This window comes from Macrobrachium nipponense, chromosome 15 (assembly GCF_015104395.2).
Source record: "Macrobrachium nipponense isolate FS-2020 chromosome 15, ASM1510439v2, whole genome shotgun sequence".
In the NCBI taxonomy this organism is placed as follows: Eukaryota; Metazoa; Arthropoda; class Malacostraca; order Decapoda; family Palaemonidae; genus Macrobrachium; species Macrobrachium nipponense.
The window spans coordinates 44,224,679-44,247,619 of record NC_087208.1 but is presented as its reverse complement, the minus strand read 5'-3'; the positions used below and the strand labels follow the sequence as shown (position 1 = coordinate 44,247,619).

Sequence of the window (22,941 nt, the reverse complement as noted above, 5' to 3'; positions counted from 1 at the left end):
CAAGAAGGAAACTGAAGGAATGATAACAGCGGCACAAGATCAGGCCCTAAGAACCAGATATGTTCAAAGAACGATAGATGGAAATAACATCTCTCCCATATGTAGGAAGTTCAATACGAAAAATGAAACCAAAAACCATATAGCAAGCGAATGTCTAGCACTTGCACAGAACCAGTACAAAAAGAGGCATGATTCAGTAGCAAAAGCCCTCCACTGGAGCCTGTGCAAGAAACACCAGCTACATGGTGGTATGAGCATCCACAACCTGAAGGACGTGATAGAAAACGAGAAGGCAAAGAAGCTTCGGGACTGATGGTATCAGACAGATAGGAGTGCTACGTTGCAAATAGATTCAGAAGTGACGTTGATTGACAAAATCAAGAAGACGTATATATTATTATTATTATTATTATTATTATTATTATTATTATTATTATTATTATTATTATTATTATTACACTTTTGAGGGATTTTTGTTTTAATTTGACTTTTTTCTAAATACTGGTCACTGTCAGTTTTAAAATTAGCTAAAAGTAGAACCTTACTCTTTAATTATTAAATATTATTATTATTATTATTATTATTATTATTATTATTATTATTGTTGTTGTTAATAATAAAAAGATGACCCCTGTTCATATAGAACACGCTCACAGGGGCCTTTAACTTGAAACGAAAGAAGTAACAAGGTAAAATAGTAAATACAGAAAGAAGAAACCAGTTATCAGGAAAGAAAGAAAAAATATTGAAATAAAACGGAAGGAAGACAAACTTAGTAATACATTTTCAGTTAGATTTTTGACACATTTCAGATAACGCGAATAATTTTTTGTTTTAATTAATATTATGGAAAAAATGTGTGTTAGTCTTATCTCCTATACATTGACGAGTAGTTTCTGCATGACCCTCTCTCTCTCTCTCTCTCTCTCTCTCTCTCTCTCTCTCTCTCTCTCTCTCTCTCTCTTTCTCAGAGAGAATCAACTGTTTCATTTCACGGTACAGGAAAAGATATTCGTGCTAGTCTCTTCTCGCACACATCAGTAATTCATGCATGACAACTCTCTATCTCTCTCTCTCTCTCTCTCTCTCTCTCTCTCTCTCTCTCTCTCTCCAGCGTCGTATATAAGTATACTTGCCCGAGATGTGATCACGGGACATAAGCCATAGAACAGGTAGTAGGTTATCTAATCCAGAACAATGCAATATACGTAATCACTCACAAACATATAAAACATATATTGACAGCAAGGATTTTTCTATCTTGGGCCAACTGCGGAACAACAACAACCTGACAATTTTAGAATCTATACTTATCAAAAAGACTGTACCGTCGTTAAATACCCAAACGTCCTCTATAAAATTGTTCATAGCCTAGTTTGGGCAGCTGGTTTGCCTCACTGTATTTTCACCTATATTGTGTTTTAGTCCTTACTTCTTTCTTTTGTATAGGTAGGTGTTTCTGAAATTTTAGTGAAGTCCTGTACTTTTAATATGTCTCACTTTTGAGGTGCTGTTGAATTTTAACTTTTAACTTTTTACTTTTTACTTTATTGAGAGCTGTTGCCATGACATTTTTAATATAAATTAAATTAAATTAATTATTAATGTTCGTAAACTTATATATATTTTTAGCCTTGAAAATGCGACTTGGAATTCGTCGCGAAACGTCGGCATTGAAATAAACTGTTGAAAGATGAGGATGCCTTTCCCTACTACTTCCTTCGGGATATATCTTCTTTGAGTTCCAGCTCCGGCCCTTATGTGTGTGTATAGATATATATATATATATATATATATTATATATATATATATATATATATAGATATATATATATAGAGAGAGAGAGAGAGAGAGAGAGAGAGAGAGAGAGAGAGAGAGAGAGATAAAAATCCCAGTAATATTTTCATGTCCTCCCCCCAAAGAGCAACTCATTTTCGAAGTCTTTTCCACTGGAACATTTCCTGGACTCAGCTTATGCAAGTAATATCAGACTGACTCCTTAGAGAGAGAGAGAGAGAGAGAGAGAGAGAGAGAGAGAGAGAGAGAGAGAGAGAGACGAAATGAAGGCGAAAAATAAAAAAATATTTGTGCGTGTTTTTTTGAAAAATTTCCAGCGAAATATTATGCACCTTTCTTAAAACTTTGCTCGTGGTCAAAGGGATGTTGCCTGCGATACTTACGGTTTGATGATCATTACCAGAATACCTTTTGAAAAAGAAAAAAATTCTGCTCTTAAATGGAGAAAATACTTTTTTTATTAAAACGGCAATTCAGCATAATTTTCATATCGCTTCCTCCAGCGAGCTTATATACTTAATATTCTTTTTTCTTTTGATGTTCAGAATGGTTTTTTTATTAATGTGGATTAAGGTTATTTTTCTGTACAATAAAAAAAAAACAAGTAGACAATACGCGGAAGTTTTCTGTACTACCTGTGACCTCGGTATAACGCTGTATACGTTACTATCAGTTACGCCCAGTTGCTCCCCAGATGTGGCCGAGTGAAGGTGCGTCAGCGATGCTTCCGGAAAGCGCTGCCAGATGCACGATACATGGCTGACCTTAGCCTTAAATAACATAAAAACTAAGAAGGCTAGAGGGCTGTTATTTGGTATGTGTGACGACTGTAGGATGGATGATCAACATACCAATTTGCAACTCTCTAGCCTCAGTAGTCTTGTAATCTGAAGAGTACAGAAAATGTGCGGACAGACAAACAAATAGCCATCTCAATAGGTTTTTTTTTTTATTTTTTTTTACAGAAAACTGAAAAAAAACACTTGATATTTAAACATTGCGAGACAATTGCTTCTTGAACAGGTAAAGAAATGTGTACGTGAACCACAATTAAATTTATAATGAAAGTAAGTGCAAGAGATTCGAGTGAATAATATGACGAAACTCAAGTCCTGAAATGTTTGCGATGTCAAAATGGAGAGAAAGAGAGAGAGAGAGAGAGAGAGAGAGAGAGAGAGAGAGAGAGAGAGAGAGAGAGAGTTTAATAGCTTTTCATTGCAGAGTCTTGAATCTCTCATTTTGTATATATTTAAGTAACTACGCAGTGAACAGTCTGTAGAGAGAGAGAGAGAGAGAGAGAGAGAGAGAGAGAGAGAGAGAGAGAGAGTTTTTAATCTATCATATTGTATATTTTCAAGTTACTACCTACCAAGCAATCTGGAGAGAGAGAGAGAGAGAGAGAGAGAGACAGAGAGAGAGAGAGATAGAGAGAGAGAGAGCGGAGTTTTTAATCTCTCATTTTGTATATTTTCAAGTTACTACCTACCAATCAATCTGGGGAGAGAGAGAGAGAGAGAGAGAGAGAGAGAGAGAGAGAGAGAGAGAGAGAGAGAGAGAGAGCGAATGAGTTTTCCTGGTACTCATAAGACGTAACAAAGTTACGGTTTGGATTTAAACTAAATCCAATTTGCTGAACAAATACAATTCGACAAGCTTCATATTTTATGAAAAGAAAGTTTGATTAAAAATACTATTGAAGGTATCAACTGGGCCAAGATGACGTGAGTTCTTAAGAAAGAAAGATAATTCAATAAAAAAACTTTCTCGTTTTCAATTTTGAAAAAGAACTTTATATATTCTGTGAAAAGAAAGTTTTGTATCAATAGTCTGACGTAGCAGCTATGTCGAGGAGATACAAGTTCTTTTAAAGAAATGAAAATTGTATAATAAAGATTTTCACTTTTCATTTTGTAAATAGAATGAGTTCATAGGAGGGAAACACGGACTCAAAATTTGGACCTATATTTCCTTAAAACAACGTATGGGGATTATATGTATAAAAATAGTCCTTTTTTCATTTTGAAATATTAATTGCCTGGAAAAAAAAAAATCTGGTTACCAGAAAATAAAATTATATATAAATATTACTCTCTAAATTTCTGAATAGAATTAGCGTCTAGAAAGAAAACATGATCTAGTTACCAGAATTGAAAATTATATTTGATAATATTCACTTTTTCATTTTTAAAAAAAGAATTGGTGTCTTGAAAGAAAACAGAAACTGGTTACTAGATAGGAAAATTATGATAATAAGAATATTTACTTTTCATTTTCGAAAAATAATGACTATATAGAAAGAATACTGATTTACTTGGTTACCAGAATGTAAAACCTGACCCAAAGTTATTGCCCTGTATTTCCTCAAATCAGTTATGCCAAGAAAAAAAGGAATTCTGTAAATAAAAAGAGAAAATTATACATAGAAATATGCCGTTTTCAGTTTTGAAAAAAAAAAAATGTCTAAAAAAAAAAAAAGATTCTGGTTACCATAATTATTGCCTTATATTTTCCATATCAGCCAATCTCAGAAGACACGAGTTCATTAAAAAAGCAAATAATATAGCAAAACACATTCTAGTTTTCATTTTGATAAAAAAAATATAAATAGGTTGCCATCACTTCATACCTGCCCCAAAACTTCCCCCCAACAACCCCCACCCCCCAAAAAACACTGTTTCAAGGAACTGACCATACATAGAGATTTATCGTTCTTCCAGATAGGGCCTCTTTCCAACCTCTGGGTGAGATATGGGAAAAGATGCTGATTTGACTCATATGAGATGATTTATGGCCTTCCCGGTTCTTTATCAACAAATATACTCGGTGTCTGAATTCCTGTGGCGCGAATTGAGGTTAAAGGAAGCATCTGAGATGTGAATATGTTAAAGTTCGGTTCCTCGTAATATTACGACAACCTCCCAGACTATGACGTGTAGTTGGGACTTTGGAAGTCCGAGCGGAGATGCGATGTATTGCTACCTTAATATTACTCTTCTTGCATTTTAATAAATTTTTTATCTATTTATTTAATCTTTTTCTGTAATATTCTTTACTTCCTCTGCTTCTTCCTAATGAACCACCTTAATATTCTTTGGCAGCTTGAATTTCAAGTCAGTGGTCCCTATGGTGGGCTTGTTCCATATGAATAGGTTTCGTTATTATCTAATAATAATAATAATAATAATAATAATAATAATAATAATATGAAATAATAATAATAATAATAATAATAATAATAATAATAATAATAATAATAATAATACTAGTGTATGCTGGAAACAGACCTTCTTTCAAACAAGTATTATTAAAAATAATGGCAGAATTCACAGAATTGATTTTGTACAATATTCTTTCAATTCTCCTTATGATTTGCCTTTCTGGCACGCTGGTATTATAAAGCAGCTGTCCAATGTTCATCGTGCTGTAGGTCGTCAACGGAAATTTCGGGCGGGCTGGTGTTATCAAAAGCAAACTGGTTATCAGGGACAGGCTGGGGTCGTCAACAGGTATACAGGTGCGTTTCGTAGGTCGGGAACAGGCCGTAGTCGTCAGGGGTCTATCCGGTATTTCTTGTTATTTCTTCGTTTCTGGTTTTTAAAAGACGTCTACATGTTTCGGCCACCTCGTTTGGCCATCTTCGGGACGGGATCGCTGAGTGCAATGGTCTGTGTCAGATGTATTCACGCTATTTATTGCATTCGGGTGGCTTGAAGAAACGGCACTCACTTTTGTTTTTCATTGGGCAATACCTGTGACGTCACGAGCGATGTCATCCAGGGGGCCCGTTGTTGCTGGTTGGCTGTCCTCTTCGTGGGCGGAGCCTCATCCTTATTGGTGATGGTGGAGGGTTCCCCTCGAAGGGCGTGCTACCAGGTCGTCCTCAGGGCGAGAGCTTGAGCTGTGATCACCCTCAGGGTTACTAGGGACGTCCTCAGGATGAGAGCTAACGCTTCTATCATCCTCAGGATCTCTCTGGTGCGATGGTCGTTGTGGGGCGGTGTCTGCTGCTCTCCTGACGGCGGTGGGGAGGAGGGTCTCCTGTGTGACGTTCAAACTTTCATCCAAGCAGGAACGAGGGAGGAGATCGAGGAAATACGTCAAGCCTTCCATACCCACAGCCGTTTACGATTTACCATCGAATATAGCCGTGATGGCCGTCTTCCCTTCCTGGACGTCCTGGTTGAACAGAAGGAGGGTGCGTTCGCTACAAGGGTTTACACGAAGCCCACGAACCTGGGAATGTGTCTGAACGGCGAGAGTGAATGCCCTGAACGCTATAAGGACACCACCATCAGTGCCTACGTCAGGAGAACTCTTTCCCATTGTTCAACATGGGCAGACACACATAAGGAGATGGAACGTGCAGCCCAGGTCCTAGTAAACAACGGACACACCAACCGAAGCATCCAGAACGTCTTCAGGAAGAGCATGGAAAAATGGTACCTACAGGAACCCCGCCCAGACCCCCAGCAGAAAATTAATTTTTTCCACAAGGGCACCTTCCATCGGCGATATAAAGAAGACGTGCGAGCCCTACGGGAAATAATCAGTAATCACGTTTCCCAGACCGACAACAACAAGCAGATCAACTTGATCATATTTTATACAAGTAAAATAACATGCAGTCTTATTATGAAAAATAACCCCGCACCGTTGCAGGATCCCTTGAAGAGGACGAACGTCATTTACAGATACACGGGCCCAATCCGAGGATGCCTCGGAACTTACATCGGGATGACGTCAATGCGCCTCTCCAAGAGGATCTCCTGTCACGCGCAGGAAGAAGCAGTATTTAATCATGCAAGGACTGCACACAATAAAAATATCCGCCGCAGCGACATCGTCGGTAACTTCAAGGTTATCGACCAAGCACCCGATCTACGTCGTTTGCGAATCTTAGAAGCGCTGCACATCGGGAGGGAGAAGCCCAGTTTGAACGTCACACAGGAGACCTTCCTCCTCCCCACCGCCGTCAGGAGAGCAGCAGACACCGCCCCACAACGACCATCGCACCAGAGGGATCCTGAGGATGATAGAAGCGTTAGCTCTCATCCTGAATACGTCCCTAGTAACCCTGAGGGTGGCCGGAACATGTAGACGCCTTTTAAAATCCAGAAACGAAGAAATAACAAGAAATACCGGATAGACCCCTGACGACTACGGCCTGTTCCCGACCTACGAAACACACCTGTATACCTGTTGACGACCCCAGCCTGTCCCTGATAACCAGTTTGCTTTTGATAACACCAGCCCGCCCGAAATTTCCGTTGACGACCTACAGCACGATGAACATTGGACAGCTGCTTTATAATACCAGCGAGCCAGAAAGGCAAATCATAAGGAGAATTGAAAGAATATTGTACAAAATCAATTCTGTGAATTCTACCATTATTTTTAATAATAATAATACTAGCAATAATAATAATAATACTACTACTAAATAATAATAATAATAATAATAATAATAATAATAATAATAAAATAATAATAATAATAATAAGAGTCAGGTCACTTAAGTTAAAGGGTAGATTTTGAGATACTGTCGAATTTTTAAATTCAAATAAAAATTACATTATAGATTTTCAGATCTTAAAGGAGAATAGATTGATTCCGTTTGTCTTATTTTGCATGAATATAAGTTAATTGCTTGTAATTCAGTGCTAAGATATCTGAGTTATTGGGATATCAAGTGTTGTATACTTTAGTTTAAATATATATATATATATATATATAATATATATATATATATATATTATATATATATATATATATATAGATATATATATATATATATATATATATATATATATATATATATATATATATATTATATATATATATATATATATATATATATATATATCTATATATATATATTGAAGCCACGTCAACAAGGAATTTAAATCTCCATTCTGGATTGTCCCTTGAACCTCTGTCCTTGTCTCGTTTGCTTAAAGAACACGCCACACTGGTTATCAAACTGTACACCGTCCCCCAAACCCCAGCTCTCTGTTTTTGTATAGAAAAGTCTGTCAACTTCTATTATATTCAGTGCGAACTTGAAAATATAGATTATGCCACGAAAGTACTTGTTCCATGTCTAGTTTTTCACTCACCTATCCACAGTGGATTTAAGGATATTCCCATGGACGTGGTTCTTCGTGCTACATTGAATATATATATAAAATATATATATATATATATATATATAATATATATATATATATATATATATATATATATATATATATATATATATATATATATATATATATTGTGTGTCCTCGGAATAAAATTAGAGTCGTATGTCTACAGATTCCACTTCGTGCCATTATTTTGGACTTACCAGGACATATTTTCCTATTATCTGTGAATTACGTGGCTCTTCTCCACCTGAGAAGGCTCTTATGTATGTAGATTGCAGAATTTGCAACTAACATTTTTTGTGTCAATTGATTGTTTTCAACTCATTATTCATGAATTTATGGGGAAGTGTGCAAATGATTGTCTACAATACAAGATGACCCAATGACTTGTTTCGTATAGACATTTAATTGTTTACATAAAACACAAAATGGTCACAAGTATTCAAGATATCAGCTTTTAACTGAAAAAGTTTCATAAGTATTTGTAGAATAATGATTAGTTTTCAAAAATGATACTAATGCCAATCGTGCAAAATATGAACGTAATAAATAAAAAATAATGAAATACAAATTATGTAAAATGGCGAAAAATATAATAATTTAAAGTAATAATAAGAATAATAAAAAATGAAAATATAATAAAAACAATAAAAATGATAAGAAAATAATGAAATAATAATATTTGCAAAAACCATCCATATAACTGGAAGTGTCTTTAAAACTACCTTTCAACTTGAGAAATAAAAAAATAAATTTAGAATTTTTCAAAATACTTCATAAGAACTTAAAGTTCTAATTTCTATTAGTTTTTAACACATGCCAGTTCTTCAGTAATAATAATAATAATAATAATAATAAATAATAATAATAATAATAATAATAATAATAATAATAATAATAATGAATAAAATGGCAGAATCAGCGAATTAATTCGATGAATTCTGTCATTTTATTCAACAGAATTTGTTTAAAAGGTCTTCTTCCAAAATAATAATAATAATGATAATAACAATAATAACAACAACAACAACAACAACAATAATAATAATGATAATTATAATAATAATATGTTTTGTTAAAAATGACTGCTGCTTCAGCACTATTAATCTTATAAAGAGTCTTCTCTATCTTTCTGATGACGGCTTTCTCGTTGTTGCTTAGACTGGCGAGCAACGCACCAAAGGGCATGGTAAAATTCGGTTGAGTCATTTGATTTATTATTGCTTATACAATTCTCTCTCTCTCTCTCTCTCTCTCTCTCTCTCTCTAACGCGACGTTTCCTCCTGATCGACAGGACATTATCAAGCGAAAGTGTGAGGGACTGGAATTCCAGTGGCGAGCCTCCTCCTTTTATCGTGGTGTTGCGAGCTCTCCCAGTACGGTCAGAGCACTTCTACGGTAGGTCGAGTTTTTATTGGTTCCCGGGAAGGTGACTCATACGGCGGGCGTTGACCAGTCTTGCAGACCTTCTCAGGTAGGGGGTATCACCGGGAGCCTCTTGATTGGCTCTACCTGCGTGACGTCTCCACCCCTGGTAATTCATTTTCTTCAGGTCCGGTTCCGGTTCGTTCCATGCGCGCTGGTACTTTCGTTAGGGGAGAGGGGTGTGGCCTCCTCTCACACGTCGGTATCAGGAACGCTTCTTGGGTGGTATTGAGGGGAGGCTTTTCTTCGAGGATGAGCAGCGCTTCTAGGAGACGCAGACGTCGTGGGTCAGGTGCTCTCCCGATGATCTTAGTATTCCTGACGATGACGTCTCTCGTGATGTTTCTGCGGTGTACTGCAAGGGCGTGCTGCCTAATGGCCCCCTCCTGGGCGTGGCAGGAAATCCTGATACCGACGTGTGTGAGGAGGACCACACCCCTCTCCCCTAACGAAAGTACCAGCGCGCATGGAACGAACACCGGGCATGAGAATAATACCGGGGTGACGTCACGCAGGTAGAAGCCAATCAAGAGGCTCCCGGTGATACCCCCCTACTGAGAAATGGTCTGCAAGACTGGTCAACGCCCGCCGTATGAGTCACCTTCCCGGGAACCAATAAAAACTCGACCTACCGGAGAAGTGCTCTGACCGTACTGGAGAGCTCAGCAAACACCACGATAAAAGGAGAAGGACTCGCCACTGGAATTCAGTTGCTGCTCTGGCATCCGTGGTAGCAACACCTCCGCTACACCGCTCCTAGACTCCGCCCCGCTTCCAGCCCCAGCTCCGCCCAGACTCCTCCCACCGGCAGCCACCGACCAATCAGAAGCTAGCACAAAAACCTTCAAGCTTCTTTGTAGGTTTTCAAGCTTGTGCTTCTCGGCCACCAGCCAATCAGCTTGCTGCAGACTTTCCCTGCATTTTAGCCCTGCCGACTTTATAGTTGGCGCGCTTAGCAAGGAATAATAAGATTTGAGAGAGCTCTCTCACTCTTATAAGCAATTTGAAGACTTAATATTACTCCTCCTTTTCTCAAAAAATAACTTTCTCTTATTAACACCGTCTCTTGTGAAACATTTGGTAGCCCTTGAGGTCTAAAAACTCCAACAGAAGCAAGACCAAAGAGACAAATCTTCCTACTGTCGCAATACTATATTGCAAGTAGCACAGGAAACCATAGGCTGGCGCCTTCCATAAGCCAGGACTCATTGTAATGGAAAACCAAGCATTTCAGGCAACTCACACACACCACCTCACACTCTCTCTCTACTTGGATCATTCATAAATGGCATCCTCACCCTCACCCTCATCATCTCCCACCAAACCATCACCCTCTAAGACAATGATGACTAGAAGACGGACCAGATCAGCCGGCAGCTCCCCTGATGACAACTCTCCCAAGATTCAAAGACCAAGACTTCACTCTCCCAAAGCCCTAGATGACACCCCCCCTCAGACAAATAAACAACCTCTCCTACCATTCCCCACCATGGACAGCTCTGATGACTATGATACACATGGAAACGATGACAATGACTACCAGGTAGCTGGCAACCGAAAAAAATTAAGGAAAATGAGAAAGACACCTAACACCACTCACACACAACCTCCTGCAACATCACAAAGACACACTCAAATCGACACACAATTCTAAAAGAATTTCCCCCACTACACAAATTCAAGGTAATCCTCACTCCCAATCAGACGACGTATACGGCGGTTTAAAGATCTTGAACACAAACACCCCCACTACAAAGTAACAGCCAAACCCTAACAAGCGAGGAAAGTTTATTATCACACCCAGAAACCAAGAATCAGCAGAAATACTCAAATGCAACCAAAACTTCCAGTACTTAGACCCCACACAGAAAACTGAAAAAGGTATCATACTTGGATACCCAACATCCCTTCCAGTCGACCCCATCAAGAAGCTCCCAGGAGTAGTACACGCTGAAAGATGCCTAAACAAGGCAAAAGAACCTTCTAAGAAAGTCCTTGTCACTTTCCAAGGCAAATGGCCCCCTTTCGTAGACATCCCGACATGGGGGAAATACCACACCGAGGTTTTCACGCCTGAACCCTTAAGATGCTTTTAAGTGCCAACGATTTGGCCACCACCAGCAGGAGTGCACAACTAAGCCTATATGCGGTGTTTGCAGTGGGAAACACCCAACAAGTGACTGCATCGACAGCACAAAAAGAAGGAAGGAGGCAACAACAGCCAGATGCCCTAACTGCCGCAAGGGACACCATGCATGGTACAAGGGCTGCATGGAAAGACTGAAAAGAATATGGAATATGAAAGGCTCTCCTTCCCCCAAGCCGACAGAATCAACAAAAAACTCACACAATACACATCCAACCACCTCACACCCAACCACCTTACCCACACAGCAAGAACCCCAAAGAGATCTCGCCAAACAATGGCAGCACCCAATCCAACAACACACACACAAACCACCACAATCACACAGACCCCAACACTACCAGCAAACACATAAAACAGGACCACAATCACAAAAAACCCAACACCACCAGCCACCTACACAGACACAGAAACAGCAAGCAACCCCAACGAAGCCCCACGAAAACCGCGACCCCAGACTCACAGAAGGCACACTATACACACAGAGAAACACGCAGGTCCCAAATGCCAGACCCACTTCCTTCCTACCCTACTCCACACCAAACAGCCACTTCTCCCCACCCCAGCCCATTCCTCCCAAAAACATGCCCTCTTCCACCCACCCCGTTCATGAGAGTAACACCCGTACCGGTAGATCAGGTTAGTGCCCCAGAGCCCCCCACCAACAAACATAGCTTACAACCTCACACGAAGAACTCAGGAGGGAAATAGCAGCGGTAGTATCGCAGTTCTTCACCACTTACTCCCAGAGCAACACTTTACTGCAGAGCTCAGGAAACAAAACACTGGTATCATTGATAAACTAAAATGGAGCAGAACAATCAAAACCCAAACAACACCCCAAATGACGAAAACAGCACACACTCAACCCTAAAAATCCTTCAATGGAACATAAACAGTGCCAACACCAAATACGCCACACTGCAATCACAGGTGCTCGTAGAAAAACATGACGTTGTCCTCCTACAGGAAACGCTTGTTAGAGAAACCAACAAATTCTCTTTTCAGGGATACACAGCCCCTGGAGCAGACATGATCACATATAGCATGCTGAAGAACATGGGAACGGCAGCCAAAACAGTTCATCTCCATATAATCAATAGAACATACACAGAACGCAGTAGACCCACACAATGGAACCAACAAAATACACAGCCGATTCCCAAGCCCAAAGAACCCAACTCCTACAGACCCATCTCTCTCATCAGTTGCACAGAAAAGACTGCAGAGAGAATGGTGCTAAACAGACTGCTCTGGAAAACAGGACCTCTACACCATCGCCTATATGCCTACAAAGAGGGCATAGGCACACAGGAATGCCTAGCAGATGTCATGTCCACAATCAACGAAAGGAAAGCAATAGTAGTTTTTCTGGACTTAGAAAAAGCTTATGAGCTAGCCAGTGTAGCTGCCATCCTTGAAGCCTTGGCTGACAAGGCGGTAAAGGGCAACCTTTTAGCATGGGCCAAAGGATACACGCAAAAACAGAACAGGTTAGAGTCACCTTCCAAGGAGCAAGCTCGGACTTTCTCAGTCTAGAGAATGGAACACCTCAAGGAGGCATACTCAGCCCCTTCCTTTTCAATGTTTTAATGGAAAAATTAAGCCACCACAACCACCCTACCCAATGGAGTTGAAATATTCATTTATGCAGATGATGTCTGCCTAGTCAGCACAGACAGACACAGATCTCACCAGAACATGCAGAGTGCAATAATACAAATTGAAAATAAATGCAAAGACCTAGGTCTAAAAATCAACACTGCAAAGACAAAAGCAATGGCCATCAAACACAGTCTAGACCCAAATGAAATACAGCTCATGGGTGAACCCATTGAATGGGTAGACAATTTTGTGTACCTAGGAGTTAACATAAACAAGCAACTCTCCCCACGCAAAGAACTTGAAAATACTCAAGCAGAAAGTCAAATGCAGACACAATGCCATGAGGAGGATCACCTCTCTACAACAGGGAGCAGTATATCACGCCCTCAGAACCTTTCTACATACAAACAATAGGTCAACGGTTGAGTATGCCGCACCTGTTCTCACCAGTCTCTCAGGCACAGAGCAAAAGAGCCTTGAAGTAATTCAAAAAACAATGCCTCGAGACTCATCCACAGGTGCTCCAATGTGGACTAACTTATGCATTCTGAGACACGGTAAAACAAAACTACATTCTCTGACATACAGAATAGACCAGAGAAACCACGGTCCATCCTGACCTAAAAAACCTTAAAAAAAAGAAAGGAAACTGTCCACTAAAAAAGGGATAGATTCAAAAAGTGCATTGATCTCCACGAAGATCTAGACCCACCCAAGACATACTCTGGCAACCTTTTAGAAACACTGAGAAGAGTAGGCATGCAAAAGCATGCTGCTGACATCAGAGAAGACTCTCTCTTGCTGAGTATGTAGAACCGGCACCCTCGGAAATCAGAACTCTTCAATATCAACTACACAGTCCTACCGGCAAGCAAAGAAGCATGCACCGTTCAACAGCTGAAACAAGCAGCACAAGATTCAATAAGGAAAACGACAGCCACAAATGAATACTTACAGATGGATCAGTAGACCTCAGCATTCCTGCAGCGGCAGCAGGAGTCTACTCAACATCACTAAAAGGGAGCTGGAGGCCTCTCAGATAACGCCTCCACTCTACAGACTGAGCTGATAGCAATCGCTAAAGCGCTAGAAGACTCTCAACACAAACTAGGAAACACAACTATCCACACCGACTCAAAAGGAGCAATACAAGCCATCACAAAAGGCAAGGCAAAAGAAAATATCAAACTCCTGACAAGTATATGGGCAATTGCTAACATCCACCAAATCAGAAACAGACAGATTACTCTCAACTGGATTCCAAGTCACATAGGAATCCAAGGAAATGAGGAAGCAGACTCCCTAGCAAAGAGTGGGTTGCACATTAACAACATAGGTATTAAATCAGCCACTCACTGACTCAACTTAAAAGCAAAGCCTCAGCATACTGTCAAGTGCAAGAAGAAAGCAAAGTACGAGAGCGGTCTTTGGAGGCTCTAACACTGCAAAGTGGTATGTAGACACCACCAGTCTGCAACCACATGACATTCCCAAAGATATGTCAAGAGCACTAGCAGTCATAATTCATCGTCTAAGGCTGGGATACCAATGCACTTGGCAAAGATAGTAGGCGATCCCAGGCCATGTAAGTACTGCGAAAGAATTCCAGAAGAACCTCTAGAACACTACCTCTTAGACTGTCCAGAAACGGAGCAACTAAGAGATAGGTACATAGGAAATGAACGCACAACCACTCAAAATCACAAAGCACATTCTAGCAAACACCCATGAATTAGCAGGTTTCCTATGCTCATACCCACCACCAAGGTAGGAAACAGAACATACCCTGACTGACAGCACATGATGCCAACAATCATGACCACTACCACATCCCAACCTAACCCCCCCAAATAAACATGCAAGACAAAAAAGACAAACCTTCTTTAACAGACATCCCCATTCACCTCTACTTACCTCCTTCATCACCCTCCCCTCACGCTCATCACTATCCATCCACCACACTCACCAGACAACACACACCCAAAGAAAGCGGACCGGAAAAGGAACATGTCTCAGAAATTCACGAGCTACCTTACTAGCTAACTGTGCCTACAAACCTCAAACCCTTCATTCTTCCAATCTGTTGGTCTCTCCTACTAGCCACACTTACTACTATCCAGCTTTTCCTACGACTGAAGGGTACCTTAGGGTTTAAAGGGTTTCAACCTTGCCCATCAAATCCTTCATTCAATATCAAATCACCTTCACCACATCATTCATTGATCACCAATAAAGATTGCATATCCTAAGCATCTCACATCTCATACTAATATGAATTACGGGCTGCTCTGTGAGCAAGAGCCCGTGCTGGCACAAGGCCAGCTTAATCTTAAACAACAACAACAACAACAACAACACTGGAATTCAGTCCCTCAGCAGTTATCGCTTGATAATGTCCTGTCGATCAGGAGGAAACGTCGCGTTAGAGAGAGAGAGAGAGAGAGAGAGAGAGAGAGAGAATTGTATAAGCAATAATAAATCAAATGACTCAACCGAATTTTACCATGCCCTTTGGTGCGTTGCTCGCCAGTCTAAGCAACAACGAGAAAGCCGTCATCAGAAAGATAGAGAAGACTCTTTATAAGATTAATAGTGCTGAAGCAGCAGTCATTTTTAACAAAACATGTCTACGAGAGGGTCTCCTTCCGAAATAATAATAATAATAATAATAATAATAATAATAATAATAATAATAATAATATAATAATAATAATAATAATAATAATAATAATGATGATGTCGCAATACCATGGGACACCAGAGTTGAAGAGAAAGAGAGGGAAAAAATGGATAAGTATCAAGAGCTGAAAATAGAAATAAGAGGGATAGGGGATATGCCAGTGGAAATCGTACCCATAATCATAGGAGCACTAGGCACGATCCCAAGATCCCTGAAAAGGAATCTGGAAAAACTAGAGGCTGAAGTAGCTCCAGGACTCATGCAGAAGAGTGTGATCCAAGAAACGGCGCACATAGTAAGAAAAGTGATGGACTCCTAAGGAGGCAGGATGCAACCCGGAACCCCACACTGTAAATACCACCCAGTCGAATTGGAGGACTGTGATAGAGCAAAAAAAAAAAAAAAAAATAAAATAAAATAAATAAATAAATAAACAAATAAATATATAAACCTACCACAACCACGACACTTCTGCAGATTCAATATTCAACCCAAGATAAAACATGACAGACAAGATTTTCCCGCCTTTTTACTTTCATGCAATTCTCAGTTTGTGATGTCGGCTGTCGACAACAGGGACATTTCGATACCACGAAATTCTTTTAGTTTTTATGGCTTCCAGAATAGTTATCATTCATGCGGAGCGGCAAATGGTTTTCTTTCAGCAATTGGTGCTGACAGCATTGCTCGTTTGTCGCTTCGCCCGTCTCTGATTTAAGTTTCCTGGAAGAGGAAGAAGCTCCACAATAAACAGGTGAATTGTTGATTTTGTTTTCGCCCAGTTGCACGTTGTGGGAATCCAGTCGTATTATCATTATTATTATTATTATTATTATTATTATTATTATTATTATTATTATTATTATTATTATTATTATTATTATTATTATTCAGAAGATGAACCCTATTCATATGGAATTTCTCGTTCTTTAGCGAGTACGAAAGTCTTGTTTTCTGAATATTGTCAGTTGACATTTAGTACCAGATTTTATTATATGTATCTTTTGTTGACGCTGGAAACTGCAGCATAGGTTTGCACCAGATATGGGATATGGAAATGGCTTTTGAATGAGTTGGATAATCTGTACACACACTCACACATATGCTCCCTCACGCACACACACCACACACACACATATATATATATATATATATTATATATATATATATTATATATATATATATATATATATATATATGAAATATATATATGTATATATATAAGCTTACTTTCATAAAACTAAACTAAATGATTCTTTGTAGCATCTTACTAAAATAAACTATAATTTCATGCTGTTATATTCTCTTCTACAAAGTTTTTTCCCATTTTACCAGCATAGAGGCCGTTACGGGACTTACGAAGGATTCGGTATACATATCCTTCAGCATGGTAGGGAGAGTTCTTTACAAAGGACTGTCACATAAGTACTTTGAAAATGTGCCTAAGCAGATCCCCCCAAGGGCAGAGAATGGGATGGGGTCAGAGTTCAAAGGGACTTCAGCCGCCCCAAACTAACTTCCTCCCTCTAGGCTTCTACCTCAGATTAAGATATTGTACTTCTAAGATCAACTTTCCCTTTCGAAAAGGATTTTAAGCTTTGAAACGATTTTTTATTTTTTATTTCAATATAAAACATTTTTCTTTTAGGTGGGATGTCTTCAAAGGGATTTTAGGGCGTATGAAAAGGGAGCTTCTGAAACTTCTGATTCCGGAAGAATTTTGACGGCCAGCTTTCATGTTCGTCCTGGGAAAAAGTCACTTCTTTGAAGACAGTTTCTGTTAATTAATTAAACGTCTATTTTCTTTTTATTATTCCTGTAGGTTTGTTTCATAATAATCTTTCTTGTGACTCTACAATCTTCGAGGATATAGTTTTTGGGGTTGTCGACTAATGAGGTTTCTTATGTTTTCGGATTTACATTTCTGGGAATTTGTGGACATAACCCAAAAGCATTTTGTATCTTGGCTTTGGGCTTAGTAACTTTTGAATATATATATATATATATATATATATATATATATATATATATATATATATATATATACATACACACACACACACACACACATATATATATATATATATATATATATATATATATATATATATATATATATATATAAATGTTTCTAATAGTTCTATTCAGAATTTTCTATAAATATTCTATAATTTCTATCAATATTGTACACATTATAAATATTATATACATTCTATACTTCTATGCATGTCGCTGAAAATTAATAAAAAAATAAAATCCAATGAGAAATTTGAACTAATATGAAATCTGTTCCTTTCTATATTTTCGAAATAATGAAGAGAGAATTTCGCCCCAAAATGATGGACGTTTCATGGGATAAATGAATAGTATTAACTCCCGTCTCCTGTCTAATCAGTCATTCATGGAGTCTGTCTGATTTGACAGTGATCATGAAGGTTCGCATTTCACAAATGAAAAAGGAAATGAGTGAGTTTTAGGTCGCGCATTTCAAAACACTCGAAAATACACCCACGTATTTCACATGAGCAATATGTAAAATTTGTGTATCTATCCTTCATCGATGGTTTGGAAATAAAGTCGAAACTGGTCGGGACCTACTATACCCCTGTCTCGTATCTTTTTTCACGCTTGGTGATATGTGATAGAGTGATAGACGAATCACTTGTTGTAGTGATTATATATATATATATAATATATATATATATATATATATTGTATTATATATATATGCAAAAGCTAGGTACTATGTCGTACCTAACTAAGTAAATAGGGATACAATCCACAATGATGTAAAATCCTTCTGTATTTTAAAATATATATTAATTGTACAGTACTTATAGCTTTCGACCATCAACTGTGAAACAAGACCACAGCTGATGGTCGAAAGCTAAATAAGTTTCCTGTTACAAGAAATGTATATTTTAAACTACAGAAGGATTTTACATCATTGTGGATTGTATCCCCATAATATATACATACATACATACATACACATATATATATATATATATATATATATATATTATATATATATATATTTTAATATATATATATATATATATATAAATATATATATATATATATATATATATATATATATATATATATATATATATATATATCTATATATATATATATATATAAATATATATATATATATATATACTCCGAAAATAATCTATCCTAGACTCAGATGCAAGAGTGGTTGGATGTTTAAATCTGTATTCTTTATAAATCTTAGATTTATACTTAAATATTCCACTCACATAATGTAAAACAGTTTCTTTTGTATCAGGAAATTCACTAAATGCTTCTCTACATAATCAGAATTCACCTACACTCATTCACCATTTAAAAAGACTCTCTGATCTGTATGTAAACACTAGACATTTTCATATATTGCAAACTAGAAAGGTATCAGGATACCTGCAGCATATTTGGCAGAGATGTGTCTATAATAGTGGTTATAAAGTACAGAATATTTAGATTTTTTTTATTTAGACATCTTGGATATCGTATTATAAGCAATATTAAATACGTAGGTTTTGTCAATATAATGTTACAATTTGCCTATAAATATTAGTTATAAGTGAATGGCATCTAGCCAAGCTTTCAAGGGCAAACAGTCCTCTTGTCAAGAACTGTTTATCCTGGAAAGCTTGTCACTTTTTTTTAAATAAATAACTCCGCTAGATGCCATCCAGTTTGAATGAGGTCCTTTTAGTAACTGTACTAATGTACAGAATAATTGTATATGTGATAATTTAAAATATTGCGTATACTTATTGCGTATTATGAGAGACAGCTGTCAATGAATAGCACAGAATTTAACACTGTCCACCAAAAACCAGATTTTACAGGTGAAAAATTAATACCCAGGGTTTTCAAAAGTTAAAAATGATCATATTTTTTTTTAAATATTTAAAATATAATAAAGATAAAAATGATAAAGCTCTTTTGGATGTAGTGTTGACCAATTAACCGAACCATTTCGCCTGCATCCTGTAGTTTGCTGAAACTACCATTACCAAATGACATAAATGGTATAATAGCAAGTGATTCCATCACTCACAGGGAAGAATATAAAGACTAGTATTGTAGCTTCGATTCTGAGGGTAATAGTAGTGGTTGAAAGTCATAATAGTGATAACTGCTAATGGTTTAATTGCTGGCAGAATGGATAGATGATTAGAGTAATTTTTTAAAGGTAAACTTCCATGCTATTGAATCTGACAGTTGGCTAGGTATCAACTACGCCAATATAGCTTTGGTATTTTACACGTTCAAGTGTTTGTGCATGTGTGAGTGTGTATGTGTATTTGATTACATATGTGAGAGTTTTTTCATACAAATAATTGAGACGAACCTCTACCGTCGAAAAAAAAAAAAAAAAAAAAAAAACACTATAGGCCAGATACATAAATGAGTGATTTTCCATACACATAATTTACTTGTGTGTTTTTTATACACAATTGATACACAACCTCACCATCAAATAAAACACACTAGGCAAGGGACATAAGTGAGCGTTTTTCCATACAAATAATTTACGTGAGTGTTTTTTCATACACATAATAAAACACACCAGACAAAATCAAGAAATGAGTGTTTTTTTTTTTTTTCAAACAAATAATTGACACAAACCTCTACCATAAATAAAACACAGCAGGTCAGATACATAAGTGTGTGTTTTTTTATACAAATAATATAAATAAGTGAGAGTTTTTTATGCAAATAATAGAAATGAGTCCTTTTTAAACAAATAATATAAATGTGTGCTTTTTATACAAACAATATAAATGACTGTTTTCCCATGAGTGCCTTTTATACAAATAATATTAATGATTGTTTTCTCATACAAATAATTGACACAAACGTCTAACACCAAATAAAACACACCAGGTCAGATACATTAGTGAGCTTTCCTTCACACAAATCATTCTCCAGAGAAAAAGCATACACAACTCAGCTTTTTATAATTATGAATAATTGACACGAGACCCCACCATCCAATTCTGACATCAATCCACGTTCCACCCAATGCGAGATGATGGCTAATAAAGGCTATTCGAGGAGACAATCATAGTTCAGTGATTTTTACGTCTCTAAGGGACCAATTAGAACTAATTGCTCCGTTTCCACCTATAGCTTGCTGCCTTATCTCGGCTGTAGGAATTATTATTTTTTATTTCATTTTTATTTTTATCCATATCGGGACCCACCAAATTAGTCAATGTAGCTTGATGGAAGTGGAGATCGTACTGCGACAATGTTGCATAACTATAGTAGTCACACATATACAGCCAATCAGGAGCGTCTTAAGTGACTGGCCTAGACATCAGATGCACGGTTCATATGAATCTACTATAGTCTTTCCTCTTGTGAATCAAAATGCAATCATATTTTGCCATATAATGTACATGTAATATTAGCGTTCAGTCGCTCTTTGTTCACACGACCTACCCCCGAGGTCCACACTAGACTCCACATTGGTTTCGGTACCCTACAGGTAATCAATAGGTCTTAATTAGATACTTTATTATAATGACACAGAGAGACCTTATTGAATTTTACTCCTCCGAAAACAAATACGGGTTTGATTTCATTTATGACGAAAGCAAATACCACTGATTAGTGATCAGTGTGCAGTGGATTGTCACTGATGTGTGTGTATTTATGTGTGTTACTTAGTTACTTTGGTTTTCTGTAAAGCCTTCCCCAAGGAATGTTCCCTCTCAGACGGACATTGGAAATCTTCTAAATAGTTGATCTTATATTCTGTAATGGTCATCTGGTGTTTTCTCATCAGTATCGTAGCTATTGCAGAATGGGAGAGTTTTTCGTTCTCTTTTAAATTTGCTTTCTTCTCGTATGATCTTCAATTCAGGTGGTGTTATGTTGAACATGATCTGATGTGCAATGTTCAAATGCTCTCTCACCTGACTTGAAATTTGTTCGAGGTTCAAATAGTCTCTATATGCTTCACTTGCATGCCTGGATGTAAGTATGTATAATGTATATGTATACATAAAGATATATATATATTATATATATATATATATATGTATGTATGTAAGTGTTTATATATATATCATGTTTATTGAAAGCAATGAATTCAAGACAGAATTATTGATCACAGGAAAGAAAAACATTTATAGTGACAGTACACATACTTTACATAATAAAACAATTCAAAGGAGTTGCAGAGAAATTCTTCTGACTCCCTCAGAGTTTTCCCGGGCAATGACTGGATGGTCAGCCAATATAGATATACGTAGTGTGTATATTTGTATACATAAGTTATATTAGGTATACTAACTGTATATAAGTCACCAAACCTTTATGAAAATAACCCCTAGAATAATTGAGAGTTAGTATTAATAAATTATAAGCCAAGTTATAAGTGAAAACATTGACCATTTCCCCTTCACATCCTTCTAACCAAACCCCATCACGAGAGGCACCAACGTTATAGGATGCCTATGGCATAGGATCAAAAGGACAAAGGATTATAGATTGAGGCTGGGTGGCCGGAGGAGGACGTAACTAGACCAAATCCTTTGATGCTGGCAGGAATCATTAAAGGGTGGGATGAGGGTAGGAGGGGGGGGGAGTTTCCCAGGGTGAGATTTAGGTTGTTGAGGGTGGGGGGGGGGGGGGGGCGTATAGTCCACCTCCATGATTATCATGAGCTCTCGACCGAATTTTGGACGTCCTGATATTGGCCCTAGCGCTCCATCGGTCTGGCACCATTAATATTTTCGGTCACACTTGAATATTATTTATCTTTAAAATTTTTTTTTAATAAAAATGACTTTAAATATTTTTTTTTTATAAAACGTTCCACGTCTCCCGTAGTTTCTTGGTACAACTTATTGAATAGTGTATGGGACGTATTTTATATATATATATATATATATATATATATATATATATAGGATATATATATATATAATATAAATATATATATATATATATATATATATATATATATATATATATATAAATAAATATATATGATATATATATATATATATATATATATATATATATATATATATATATATATATATATATACACATAAACACAAAAATACGTCCCATGCACTATTCAATAAGGTGTACCTAGAACTACAGTAGA

General features: G+C 37.3%; 1 protein-coding gene across 1 annotated transcript; it reads left to right on the top strand.

The window, feature by feature from the left end:
• Positions 1-10,654: 10,654 nt before the first annotated feature.
• On the top strand, positions 10,655-12,159 carry LOC135226669 (uncharacterized). Its single transcript, XM_064266379.1, has 2 exons — positions 10,655-10,912; positions 11,491-12,159. Exons 1-2 carry the CDS (start codon positions 10,655-10,657, stop codon positions 12,157-12,159), a joined length of 927 nt encoding a protein of 308 aa, XP_064122449.1.
• Positions 12,160-22,941: the final 10,782 nt, after the last annotated feature.

Excerpts from the sequence above, each read along its gene's own strand:
- LOC135226669 (XM_064266379.1), top strand. The coding sequence starts at position 10,655 with ATGGCATCCTCACCCTCACCCTCATCATCTCCCACCAAACCATCACCC. Across the intron at positions 10,913-11,490 it reads ACGATGACAATGACTACCAG|CAGGAGTGCACAACTAAGCC; the intron begins GTAGCTGGCAAC and ends GGCCACCACCAG.